Genomic DNA, 14,634 nt, shown 5'->3' on the forward strand with positions numbered 1-14,634 from the left:
AAGAATAGACTTTGGTCTATTGGTGTGTGAGTGCACCATTGCATGCAAGTTTTCTGTATTTATAACCACCTCAGAAGATATTGGGGGTCGCGAGTCAAAAGTTTGGGAACCCCTGCACTAGACCAAGGTCTAATAAAAGTCTTGAAAGTGTAGGTCCAGTGTTCCCACACTCTATCCTCCTCCTTTCTGGTGCTGCTGTTTTCTTCCCCTCCCCCTCCCGCTCCAGCACAAAGTTGCAACATTGTTGCAAATTCAACTATCAACACTGTCTGCTCTTACATTCCCGCACATTTTACCCTCTCTCTTGTGGGAACCAAGCTTTATTTTCTCATACCCTGTCCCATCTGCAAATTAGGGGCTATAGTACTATAAATAAGACTTTGCCAGTGTGGTTCCTTATCACAACTGATCAAGATGGCCAGAAGATTATCTGCTGCAAGGGCCTTGCAATCGATTGTGCAAGAGAGAGGAGCTTCTGATGATGATGTCGAGGAAGAGGTTTCAGAACATGAGAATCACATTTCTAAAAATTCTGAGTTTGACAGCGTTTTTGAAGAAGAGGATGAGGTTGAGCACCATTTAGTAACAAAACGAAGACGAGTACCCCATCAGCAGCCAGCTTCATTACCAGCTGAAAGTGTAGGTCCAGGGCCTTGCAATTGATTGTGGGAGACAGAGGAGCTTCTGATGATGATGTTCATGACCATGATGGGAACAATACGAAAAAGCAAATCTGTTCATAACATTAATAAATAAAAAAATAAACGAGAGGCACATTAATTCATCAATATGATCTAACAAAGGTAAAGGGGAAAAATTAACCATGTTTGCTGTGCATTTGGCTTGTAATTGGGATTAAGTAAACATTTGTTGAGTAATTCAACATAAAGTTGTTTGATAGTGTTAATTTGGAAAGCCAAAACTCTAGGAGAGTGGTCACCAAACTTGTTCCTGGAGGGCCGGTGTCCTGCAGATTTTAGCTTTAATCCTAATCAAACACACCTAAACAAGCTAATCAAGCTCTTACTAGGTATACTTGAAACATCCAGGCAGGTGTGTTGAGGCAAGTTGGAGATAAACCCTGCAGGGACACCGGCCCTCCAGGACCAGGATTGGTGACCCCTGCTCTAGGAGGTCCACCAGATCCATGAACACTGGCTGAGTAACCAAAATACGAACACCACACAAGAGTTAGATGTCTATCAGAGTGCACTACTGCCTTATTATTTTATTTAATTAGTTTTAGATTTATTTATTTATTACAGTGGTTGTTCATTCCGATTGACATTTAAAGTTGACAAAATGAGCTACCCCTGTTTTCACACCCTTCTTTAAGGAGGTAGTTCATTCCGATAGACATTTAAAGCTGACAAGATGTGCTAACCCTGTTTTTTTTAATGAAATATGACAGATTACCGATAGCACATTCTGATTAGGTAGCACAGATCGTCAGAACACTGGCTTTATAGAAGAATGAATACTAATATCTTGAAAAATATCTAGTTAAATAGTATTTAGTCATGATGGCAAAGATAAAATAAATCAGTTTTTAGGAATTAGTTATTAAAACTATTATGTTTTGAAATGTGTTGAAAAAATCTCTCCGTTAAAAAGGAATTGGGGAAAAAAATAATACTTATATGTATTAAATAATTAATAACATGCAGAAAGAATAACACTGACTCGTTTTATCATTTCAGACCTCCCAAGATTTACAGACCCCCACATTCCTCTAGTGGCTCGTGAGATCATGCAGCGAATGATCCGACAGTTCGCTGCCGAATATACCTCAAAAACCAGCTCAACTCAGGACGTACCCCAACCCCAGTCCCAGCCCAACGGCACCAAGGACCAAAGCCTGCCGAAAGCGCCCTCGCTGGAGCCGGACGCCGGTACCGGCACCGCTGCCTCCGCACAGAACCCCGTCCTCAGCAAACTTCTCATGGCAGACCAGGACTCGCCGCTGGACCTCACCGTCAAAAAACCAGACTCAGAGCCCAGCGAACAAGGTCAGAATCGCATTTACTATGTGCAGGGTTCGTACGGGTGCTGGAAATTCTGGAAAATGTTTGATTTTTAATATAGTGTTTTCAAGGTTATAAAAGTGCTTGGATTTTGGAGAACGTGCCTGATCCTGCTTGAGTTTGAAATTGCAGGGCTCGAAACTTCGACTGTTTTAGTTGCATATGCGCCCAAACTCTTATCTATGCAAGCTCAAAATATATTTGGCAGCATTTGTGCATAAAATTGTTGGTGTGCGATAGGGCTGGGTATCATTCCAAAACTTTCGATACCGATACCCTGAATTCGATACCGGTTCCGAACGATACTTTTTTCGATACTTTTATTTTAAGAAATATATTTTATCAAGACTAAATAACTCATTAGCCCCTTTCACACAGTGGTACCGGTAAATATCCGGAAAATTTCCGGAACGACTTTACCGGTAAATTCAAAAAAGCGTTGTTCACACAGGCGAGGACGTTACGGAATTTTTCCGGAAAAGAGTATTCACACATCCATCGCAAAATGCCGGTAAATTCTGACATCATTAACCAGAAATGAGCTCTAAACGGCTGCGCTTGTGTTTGTAAACATTTGACTACATTACAAACTCTTCGGATGGATCAGTATTGAGTACAACTCCAATGAAAACATAGAGAAACACTTTCGCACGTCGAGATGTTCAAGATATGTGTGTGTGCTGGCACTATGGGCGCTCACGGGCACACGCAAAGCTTGAAGGTAAACAAACAACGGATTATCATAAACATTTTATCGATAATTATTTACACAGTTAGTATTAAGAAGGAACATAGAAACGTTATCTGACTAACATTTAGCAGCTAAATATGCTTCTGACTGTTCTGATTGCCTGAAGTAGACGTCTCACGTCAGCACGTTCTAGACGTGCACGCGCTCTTTCCAGCAATCTTCCTTCTCTATTCACACAGCGCAGCATTCCGGCAAAATACCGGTAATGTTACAACTTCTCTTTCCGGAAAATAGCCAGAACGAATTTACCGGTATTTTCAAAAAGGGCCTGTTCACACATACACACCTTTCCGGAAAATTGCGGGTAATTTTCCGGAAAGGTCTGTATGTGTGAAAGGGGCTATAATCTCTGAGAAACTTTGGTTTTACTTTTTCAGGATGTTTGGGACACTTTTCACAGCAGGATTATCTCTAAGACCAATAAACAAAGGAACAAAAGCACAAAATGAACAAAGGGTAGTTAACACAATATATTAGTGCAAACAGTTTTTATAAAGTTCAAGCAGTTTTAAGTCAATCAATTTTGAGTATTTGTGAGGCTTACTGCTGCGTGAAGGTTTAGTTCACCCAAAAATTTTAATTCTGTCATTAATTATCTTCAAATGAAGATATTTTGGATTTAATCCAAGAGCTTTCTGATCCTCCCATAGATAAATCAATAAATAAAGTTATTTTTGTTTACTTTGCACACAGGAGTATACTCGCAGCTTCGTATAATTATGATTGAACCACTTATATCACATGGACTTATTTTGACTGTTTTTTGGTTTCTTTCTGGGCATTGAAAAATGCATATCCAGTAAATCCCAATTCCGATTTGTTGTAACGTGTAAACGGACAAGCAAAAAAAATCTGATATAGGCAACAAATCGTAATTGCAAATGCAAAACGCGCCTAACCAGGCACGTTGACAAGATTATACCCTTGGGTATCGAAATTTGGTACCGAACGAAAATGATTTTTTCGATACTCCATAGTATCGAGACGATTCGGTCGGTGCTTAAAAAGTATCGAACTCGATACCCAGCCCTAGTGTGTGACCAGTTTTCATTACAAAGTGTTCACCAAATGTGCATATTTAGGAGACATTCACGCAGATTTTTTTCTAAAAGCGCAGCACTAAGTAATAGTTTAAAACAGTTGACGCATAACTTATTATTTGCAAATGTCATCTTAATAGCAACAACAGTCTGTTCATTTGCTGAAATATTAGTTTAATCTTTGTGAATGCAAGCCCTTTTGCGATGGTAAACGCACTGCAGTTGCACGACAACATTGTGACGATTAAATGAAGGGTTAAATAGAACATCTCCTGATTAAAATGTGTGGCAAACGCTGCAACCTGCAAACTCCATCCCTCAGGCTTTACAGTGAATGGCTCGGACCCATAAGGGTTTAATTTGTTAATCGAATTTCGAATAGCAATGCACATGAAATAGCATGAACGACTGGTCATGAAAGTTTTGTGGTTCACCCAAACAAACTCTTGACTGTAGGAAAGAGACCAAAGCTTAAAAAGATATCCAATAACTGAACTTTTTTTAATTATTTATCATTTTTTTTTACCATTTTTGGGTGAACTATCCCAATAAATCCATGTTCAAAAGTATTCAACAATTTAAGTTTAAATGTCATATTGTGTTTTTTTTAAATAGCACTATTTTACAGCATATCAATATAATTTACAGCAGTGGTTAAGTGCTGGAAAAGCATAAAAATGCACCTTGAAAGTGCTAGAAAAGTGCTGGAATTTGAAGTTGGAAAAGGTGTAAGAACCCTGCATGTGCTGAAAGTTTAGTTTTTCTAGAATTGAGCTGTTAGTCTTGATTGAGCTGTTAATTTGAGCTTGATTGAGCTGTTAATTCCTGCAGATTTCAGTTGCAACCCTTATCAAACACACCTGTCTGTAATTCTCAAGTGGATTTCAGGTCCTAATTAATTGGTTCAGCTGGGTTTGATCAGGGTATGACCTAAACTGTACAGGAAGGTAGATCTCCAGAAACAGGATTGAGCACCCCTGGGCTAGAGGTTGGGTTATGGACAGGTTTGGTGGTATGGGTAAGTTTAAGGGTGGGTAGAGGTGTAAGGGATGGTCAACAGTGTATTTACAAATGTAATTACAAAAGTTAATTACAGATGTAATTACATGTATTTAATCAAGCTAAGTATATAGTAAATACATGTATTTACACAATAAGTACATTGTAACAAACTATTAATTCCGGTGTAAGTACATATTAGTTAAGGCCACTTAATATAAAGTAGGACCCAACTATTAAACACATTATATGGGTGCTTAAGTCAAGAATACAGCAGTTGTAGCTGCAAACTGCTTAGTAACCCTTATTAATGTAGAGTAATGAAGATAATGAATTCACTATTTGCTAATGCTCAATAAATGAGTTATAGTGTGTAGTTATTATAAAGTGTTACCAACATTTATTCAACACATCCATGTGTACGAGCTTTTTTTTTTAAATGCGATAATTCGTTTGACAGCACCAATAAAGATTGTATACAGGCCTAGCTATGTGTATGAATATGTTACTGTGTTATATAAAGATCAGATGCAAACACCGGTACACTTATACAAAGTCCAGGGGCCTCGTGTACGAAGACTTGCGTTGAATACTAAAACAATGCGTATGGACAAAGCTGTAAATGTGTGTCAAAAAAATCAGATGTATGAAACACTGCGTGCACGGAATCCCACGCATATTCTCTTTGTACATTAAAGAAATAAAAGACAACTGAAATAAAAGTACATACAAGTACGCCTAAATAAATAAAGCAGTGTTTTAGCCTAAATCAGTGGTTCTCAAAGTGGGGGTCACGAGACAATTAAGGGGGGTCGCCTGGTGATTTCCAAAAATCTATTTATTTATATTAAACCATAAGAATTACTATATTTTATCAATAAACTACTGAAGAGAAAAATTGTTGTTTATAGTTACTATATACTATATAGTTACTACAGTAGCTTATAGTTACTAGTTCTATTGGATTGCGACCCCTGGGGTAATTACATAATTTTAAAGACACACCAATAGCGTCAGATGCAGCAGATTGATTTTATAACATCAGGTTAAACTTTCTGGCACATTTACAGCTCTGATTTACATTTAAAAAAACTAAGAATAAACTTGGGTCTATTGGTGTGTGTGCGCTATTGCATGCAAGGTTTCTGTATATATAATCACCTCAGAGGATATTGGGGGTCGCGAGTCACTAGCATTGTTATTTTGGGGGTCACAAGCTAAAAAGTTTTGGAACCCCTGGCCTAAATATATAGAGATGTACAGTGTTTGTTATTTTTAAAAGTGATAGGATTAAGACAGTCATTGAATAAGCTTTTTTATTTACATTTTTGTTGTTGATTATATTTTACTATCTCATGTTATGTCGCAATTACTGTGCATAAATAATAAATCAATCATTAAATAGGCCTCAATAAATATTTATTTAAAGATATTACCAGCGAAACGGAGAAGCACATGGTCTAACGAGCTCAAGTTTAATGCTATGTAAATATGGTGCATATATTATTATTATTATGCATATATATTAATATGGGCTGTAATCTGCTTAAAAAGTAGAAGCTTGATGGTTTGATTTTGAATGAATTGTCTGTGATTTGGTCTTCAATAAAATGTGTTTTTATTTGCAGATGGAGTCCTTGACCTCTCGACTAAGAAGAATCACAGTCATGGTAGTGTCTCGCTGAAAAGCTCTCATGGTTTCTCAATCATGCCCACCATTAAGGGGTAAGAGTTCGTGTTTTTCCCCTAATTGTGAAAACTTAAAGCGTAGTGTTTAGGTCTAACATAAATCCGTCTAAAGTAAAATTTGATCAGTAATGTGCATTGCTAAGAGCTTCATATCGATAACTTTAAATGCTATCTTCTCAGTATTTCGATTTCATTTACCCCTCAGATTCTAGATTTTCAAACAGCCATACTGTATATTGTCTGATCACATTTTATTTTACTGGTCCGTTTGTTGAATTTAGGTTACATTGCATCTACATGCCAACTAATTCTCTTTCAAGAGTTCACACTTAGCTGATGATTGATTAAAATAAGATCATAAGATCCTCGAGTCCAGGGCTCCCTCCCATTAGCAGGGCGAGAGGGGAGTTTGAGCTCAGGTAGATCTGGAGAACTCCCCTGCTGTAGTAGCTAATGAACAGATAGTGATTGCTCTTAAGAGATAACTACTTACTAGGAGCATGTCTATGGTGCTGATTTGGATTAGTCAATTAACTTAAGTTGCATGTTTTTGGACGGTGGGGGGAAACCGGGAACCCAGGGGAAACCCACATGAGCATGGGAAGAACGTGTAAACACTGCACAGAAACGTCAGCTGGCTTGGTAAGAATTAGAACTAGTGTTGTTCTTGCTGTGAGGCAACAGTGCTAACCACTGGGCCACTGTGCCACCCATCAAGGAAAGGAGGAGGAGTAGGGGTGGAAGGGGGGATTCTTCAAAACGAAGATGGCTGTTATATGGAACTTAGGGTATTTATAGAGTGGAGGAACTATGACGTCACTTTGTAGGCTAATCGGCTGCTAGCATAAAACTGGTTCCCTCGTGAAAATCCCTATAGGATTTTCCCATAGGGTTTTCGAAGATTGCAAATAATAAGCTCTGTGTTCAAACACTGTTCATTACACTTACACGTTTTGTCCAGCCGGATAATTGTCACACGAAAATACAACTTTGAGCACTTTTGGATCTTAAATGCAAACGCAAGACTTGAAAAGCTAACATTAGGCTATAAACGGACTACAGTGCCCTCGGGGCGCTCATCAGTGACGTCAGCTCCACCCTGCTACAGACGACTTATCAAGCTTATTTTTAGAAATGATGTCCATAACAAAGAGTTAATCTCTCTGTTTATTATATTATAATCCACGCTATATATTATAAACTAATAAATAAGCAAAAACACATAGACCTTTGTGCCTTTTGGATCGTTTTTACGTGGGAAATACATCTGTTTTGTTTTGCGGTTGTTCTAAAAGTTTTAAGAATGTGTATGAATGTGCCTATATAGTATTATTATGAGACATATTTAAATAAGTGTATCGCTCGTGTGTACACAGCCCGCTTACCTTAACAGACTACAGAAATTAGGCGTGAGGAGGAACAAGTCTATCAAATGCCTGCAAGTTCCATCATGGACACAGAGCAACATTCAATATTCCTTTTTTGTCACGAAGTACAGCGAAAAGCAGCCCATACAGTCACATCTGCTGAACGTTTTATGGAGGAGTGTAAATACTGCAGTTAAATGTGTTCAGATGAAGAAAAAAAGACGAGAAATCACTTGATCACGTTAAAATGACAGTTAACATGCACGTATTTTTACACTATTTATTCACACGTTTGCATTACTAAGAGCAGGAAAGAAACAAGCTGCTGCACTGGTGAGCCGTATCTTCATAATATCGTTTAATTAAAATAAATGATCGACAAATTAGTCTGTCTCGACAGCCTTTACATGTGAAGGAATTATCTACACACAATTTGAATTCTCAATTAGAATAATACAACAAACTATAAAATACTATTCATGAAAATACCTAAATCACAGACAAATCCAAATGCCCAACACAAGTAAGCTGCGCTCCAGACCAGTCCGCTCAATGACGTATATTGTCCCCGACGCCGCCTATAGTCCCATTTAGCAACTTGATAGCAACCGTCTTTTTAAAGAAGCATAATCGATTTAAAAGTTGAAGAGTGTGCTGTAACTGATGTGTTTTATGTCGTAGAACAAAACGTGAAAGTATCTTGAGTTGGTGTTCGCCACGGACCTTATTTAAGCGATTTTACTGAAACCCCATTCAAAAAACCCATTGACTTTGGGACGAGGGAACCGGAAGTGCTAAAATGCTAACTCGCTTCCGGGTTTTTGTATACAAATTGACGTCATAGTTCCTCCACTCTATTGTGGCTTAGGAATCGTCTGATTGGTTAGTCATTAATTGGATAATGCGGGACCAGCCGCAAGCAATCATAAGCATGTGATCCTCTCGAAATTAGTTTAGAAATAAACTTCACATAGATTATAAGTAGACTGTTAGGTTGGGGTTAAGGTTAGTGTAAGTTGACATGTACTTGCAAAGTTTCTTACTGTCAGTTAAATCTCTGTTAAAGGAGCATGATCAACAGATATTAAGCAGACAGTCAACTAATACTCAAATGGACCACCAAAATAAAGTGTTACCTATTGTCCTAACAAAACGCACGTCAATGGAAATCATATATTCTGCTTTCGGATAATGCATAAATATGTAAATAAAAGTTATGACTGGTTTTGTGGTACAATATCACAAATGAAAACTGAAGAAACATCCCCAATTTTATTATTAAGAACTTCAATCCAAATCATTTAATACAAATATTAATACAGACGAGTCTTCGCTGAGGCCAGTTTCCAGCCTCCACTGCTGAGACTGCAGCTCTGCGCAAGACTTTTGGCCAGCGGAGAAATTAAAATGGTTGTGCCGAACTGAGTCTGGTTCTCTCAAGGTTTTTTTTCTTCACTCTTCTATTGGTGAAGTTTTTTTTCCCTCTCCGCTGTCGCCACTGGCTTGCATGGTTCAGGATCTGAAAAGCTACTCATCGATGAATTTTCTCTTCAGTGTTTGGACTCTCAGTAATGACTTCAAACCACACTGAACTGAGCTAAACTGAACTGAACTTAAACAATAAACACTGAACTACCCTGATCCAGTTACTATGACCATTTATGTGAAGCTGCTTTAACACAATCTACATTGTAAAAGCGCTGTACAAATAAAGCTGAATTGAATTAAAAATACATTACTGCACCAGTGTTTAAATGGTACTAACTATTAAGGACCAAAATTGGTACTCAAGTACATAAAACACCACAAAAGGAGTGAAATGTGTTTGTATCCGGTGCATAGATGCAGTTTTACAGTAAAGAACTTACATTTTACAGTGGGTAAGGATTGCTTTTGATTATTTAGTAATGCTTGAAAGGATAAAGGAGCCAGACTAATCTGAGTGGAGTGTCATCGGAGCACAATGGTGACAGTTTTATGGACAACCTCTTGTGGGAACTTCAATTTCCAGCCTAGAAGATCCATGTTAGGTCTCTTTTCTGTGCTATGGCACTCTACAGTATGAGGAGTATTGGAAAGTAGTACATTTTCAGTCAAAACAATCTTCTGAACAAAGTAGTCTCTGCCCACTTGAAAACAAACCATTGAGCTATTCAACCCAGTGGAGCAATGAACTAGGCTTCATCATGGTCTATTTGTTATTATGTGTGTTAGTTTGGATGTTAGGATGAGAATAAGAGGTTTAAATTTGGAGACAGGTTAAAGAAGAATAAAAGTGAAACTAAGTAATTCAAATTTAGTCAGAAGATCATATTTCTGAACAAACCTCGCAAAAGAGATGAAAATATATATTGATGAAGCCTTGATTCTTGCTCAGATTGATTAATAATAACAATAAGCTACAAAGAACGACCCGGAAATTCTGAAAGACAACTGATACAGTCATGTGAAAAAGTTTCACCCTACGAATTTCAATTGCTTTCATATCAGTATATAAGAAATGATCTGGGGCCTCATGCATCAACGCTGCGTACGCACAAAAACTTTGCGTACGCCAGGTTTCACGCTCAGAGTCGCTCACGTTTGGATTTACTAATGTTGATCTGAACGTGGGAATGTGCGCAGCTCCATGCCAGCTTTATGGCTGGCGTACGCACATTTTTTGTGCGTGTCTGTTTTATTTTCATTGGCGACTCCTAGAGGCAGTGGTGTTAAATTGCACCCTACAAAGTGTCTGAGCCGTGCAATGGCAGCTGTATGAGACGGGTTCATCTAGCAGGTATATAAGCTTTCCATACCATACAGTTGACCAGCCAAACATTAAAGCGCAATTTGCAGCGATCGCCGGTTTCCCCAATGTAATCGGAGCGATCTACCGCACGCACATTGCTATAAAGGCACCATCTGAAGATGAATTTGCATTCGTGAAACAGAAACAGAAACAGAAAAGTATGGAAATCATACTGAAACATTGCGTACGCACAAAGCTGTAAATGTGCGTGTAAATGTGCCGAATCCCACGCATATTCTTTGTACATCCGAATGAACGTGAAACTGAGCGCAACATGCACGAGCACAAAACCCTTCCCTGCCTCCTCCCCCGTATGAATATGCTAATGACTATGCTAATGGCAAAATCCAACGAAAAAGCAACGACAAAAGCAAGCAAGAAGAGAAACTTTGAACAGAATGTGAATTGGAGGTGATTTTTTCAGAGGTAGACCGGAGAAAAGTGGTGTTATTTGCAAGTTTATTTTCCGGAATCAACAACAAAAGAAAAAAATAGAGTGGGAGAGTTTAGCTGATGCAGTTAACACAGTTAAGTCTGAACATCGCACTGAGTGAATTAAAAACAGAAATATTCAATTTCCATTCAATAAATGTGCAAATAAAATATGATGCACAAACTTATTGATGATTCCTACTTGTCTTTCTCGTGATAAATAGTTGTCAAAATCTGATATGTAGCGGGGGAAAAAAGAAGAAAGAGTTCATCAGCCGCTGGATTCGAACCGAGTTCATGCTCGAACGTGTCAAAACATGTAGACCTGCGTTTTACGAGCTGCGCCACTGAGACTGTTGAAAGTGCTTTAACATTTTACACCTATAAATCACACTATTTCTGTTTTTAATTCACTCAGTGCGATGTTCAGACTTAACTGTGTTAACTGCATCAGCTAAACTCTCCCACTCTATTTTTTTCTTTTGTTGTTGATTCCGGAAAACAAACTTGCAAATAACACCGCTTTTCTCCGGTCTACCTCTGAAAAAAGCACCTCCAATTCACATTCTGTCCATAGTTTCTCTTCTTGCTTGCTTTTGCCGTTGCTTTTTCGTTGGGTTTTGCCAAAGTACAGTCATTAGCATATTCATACGGGGGAGGAGGCAGGGAGGGGTTTTGTGCTCGTGCATGTTGCGCTCAGTTTCACGTTCATTCGGATGTACAAAGAATATGCGTGAGATTCGTCTTACGCAGTGTTTCATACATCTGAATTTTTTTCTGCGTACGCTCATTTACAGCTTTGTGCGTACGCAATGTTTCAGTATGATTTCCACGCAAGTCTTCGTACATGAGGCCCCTGATCTTTGGCAAGTCTTTTAGGAAAATAAAACCTTGGATGAACAACAACATAAACAACATAATAACAACAACGACATATACCATTAGCAAAAAATAATTCACACTCACTATAAAAAAAATGCTGGGATCCACAATAGAAGTTTGTTTTGGGACAACAAGAAGGAATTAGGTTAACTTATTAGTTTACAAATTTACGTGGATTGAACTCAAAACACTTAAGTTGTACAGTATTGAGCACAAGAACAACTACACATGTATGCCATAATTGAAATAATTGAATCATTAATAATGTTCCACATTTTGACAATGATAGGATTGGACCTAATAGTCTTAATAAAACTTCCCACAAAAGTCCTACTTTTTTCTAGAAGACAACAGAATTGATCATGTCCACCAAGTTCAGGACTTTATTCCAGTAACCTAACCTGTTCTCACATATGAACATCTTATTTTTCTACAAACTAGGCGTTCCCAGAGAGCTGATCACAACTATCGAGATGTTGACGATGAGGACGGCTTGCCACCGAGAAGCTTGCATGATGGGATAAGGGAGAACTGTATTGGTTCTGTACCCCTCAAGCCACCGTTGGCCCGCTCACTCCTTATAAAAGAGGAACTGTTGAGCCAGAAACATCGCCTCCTTGGCCAACCAACACCTCTTTCTTTGGCTAGCCTAGAGTCTGTGGGTCTCCTCAACAGCCAAGCCCAGTCTCTACTGTCCCGTGACGGTGCATGGGGGAAATCCCATTTGGACGGCCTCCTGAAGCTCAAACAAGACCTAAATGACCTGCCTCTTTTCCAGGAGAACCAAGGCGTGTTCACCAAGGGTTCAAAGTCCCATGACACTAGTCCCATCACGGTGAAGAAAGAGCCAGGGCATTCCCCTCCGGTGGACCTGAAGATCCCGCAAGTCCGAGGCATGGATCTGTCTTGGGACTCCCATGGGAACTCCTCAGATATCTACAGTTACAGCTCTTTAGCACTGAGCAACGTGCACTCAGAGAACGCACTCAGCAGGAAACTGAGAGCCATCTTGCCAAAGCAGAGTCGCCGGGCCGCTCTCGGAGGCCTTCTGGATGCAGGAGCTGTAGGCGAGTACTGGGGTGCAGACTTGGACCAGCCATCCTTGGGACCTCAGTACCCAACATCGGATCCCGAGGGAGACCCAACAGGCTCCAAGCAACCCCGAAAGAAACGGGGACGGTATCGGCAGTACAACAGCGAGATTCTCGAAGAAGCCATTGCTGTGGTGATGAGTGGGAAGATGAGCGTTTCGAAGGCGCAGAACATCTATGGGATCCCCCACAGCACCTTGGAGTACAAGGTGAAAGAGAGGATGGGCACACTGAAGAACCCGCCAAAGAAAAAGCTTAAACTGATGATGAGGGCAGAGGGGCAGGACTCCGGGATCACCGGCGAAACCGAATCCATGTCAACGCCCGCCACCACACCCGTCGCAACGCAAGTGGACGTCTTGCAGGGGACAGGAGACAAAGTCGAGTAGATTACACAGAACACCTCATTTTAAAATGGAGAAAGTTTTAAATTCTGACAGACACAAACAAACAAACAAACAAAACCTAAAATGATTTGGAATTGGAGGATGGGGCTTTAATTGTGCCAATTTACTTGCAGTATCTGGGTGAGCACAACTGCAGGGATTCATGGGAGGATTTAAGCCTGATAACTGGGGATTAAGAAACCAATTGGCAGTTATCACAGTGGTCGACACTGCAAGCATTTGCTGATGTTTTTTTTTACAACAAAGCAACAAATGCGTACTAAAGCCATAAGAGAGTATCGACAGAGACGTTTTATTTAAAAAAAAAAAGAAAAGCAAGCAGATTAACCCTTTGTTCGCCCCCTTCGTCTGAACTTTGCGAGCTCTGCCCTTAGTGCTCATGCGTTTTGGACGGCATGCCATTTTGAGAAACGAGAAGTGGGGTTTGAAGGGTTTATGTGCAAGGCTGGAAATGAACCCTTCGAAAGTGAGTCCTCTGATTGGTAGGTTTATGAAAGGATTCAAAATCTTTAAAAACAAATTATTTATTTCAAATGGAGTTGACAAGGATTCTCACCAGGGATCAATCCTAGCCCCGTTTTTCTATTAACAGGTAAACGTTTGCTTTCAACTCTTTGTAGTTTCCTCCTTTTATAATCTGCACCATTGAAAGACAAATTTAGACACGTCCATTTAAAAAAAAAAAAGATGAAGCTTAAGATTAGTCATTCAGGGATGCATGTTTGTGATGTTGAAAAGATTTTCGTTTTGTTTTTACTTTTACTTTACTGTAACTAAACTTTTCTTTAACTCTTAACGCTTTCTTTTGCACTACACTTTCAGTCTGGCGCTCGCCAGAGCCTAAATCTGGCAATTAGACCTGATTACCTCGACACTGCTTGCATTACGCACTTACTGTTCTGTCTGGCATACTACATCACACTCATTTTACAGTACTATACTCTAGGTGAGAGCCTCGCTCTTAAAAGGTTTCCAACTCCCATGAAGGGACAATGCCGATTTTTAAAACCACACAGGACAGGAACGTGTTTTCAATTCACATCTTTCTACTAAAATGAATCGAGGGAGGGTGCGCGCAGTCAATTTTGGGCTGTTTCTGGCTGCTCCCTCATCGCTGCTTATAGTCAGTTGCTGACGTGTATATTTATAAAAAAAAAAGAA

General features: G+C 39.4%; 1 protein-coding gene across 3 annotated transcripts in view; it reads left to right on the plus strand.

The window, feature by feature from the left end:
- The window catches only part of lcor (ligand dependent nuclear receptor corepressor), a 157,159-nt gene extending 142,800 nt beyond the window's left edge, over positions 1-14,359 (plus strand). For all 3 annotated transcript variants that reach the window (XM_087304718.1, XM_087304717.1, XM_087304719.1), the window contains exons 5-7: positions 1,701-2,009; positions 6,443-6,539; positions 12,417-14,359. In XM_087304718.1, the coding sequence (XP_087160844.1) occupies positions 1,701-2,009; positions 6,443-6,539; positions 12,417-13,455 (1,445 nt within the window). In that variant the 3' untranslated portion in view covers positions 13,456-14,359. The remainder of the gene's footprint in view (positions 1-1,700; positions 2,010-6,442; positions 6,540-12,416) is intronic.
- Positions 14,360-14,634: the final 275 nt, after the last annotated feature.

Source organism: Danio rerio, chromosome 22, assembly GCF_052040795.2.
Source record: "Danio rerio strain M-AB ecotype USA chromosome 22, GRCz13ab, whole genome shotgun sequence".
Taxonomy (NCBI): domain Eukaryota; kingdom Metazoa; phylum Chordata; class Actinopteri; order Cypriniformes; family Danionidae; genus Danio; species Danio rerio.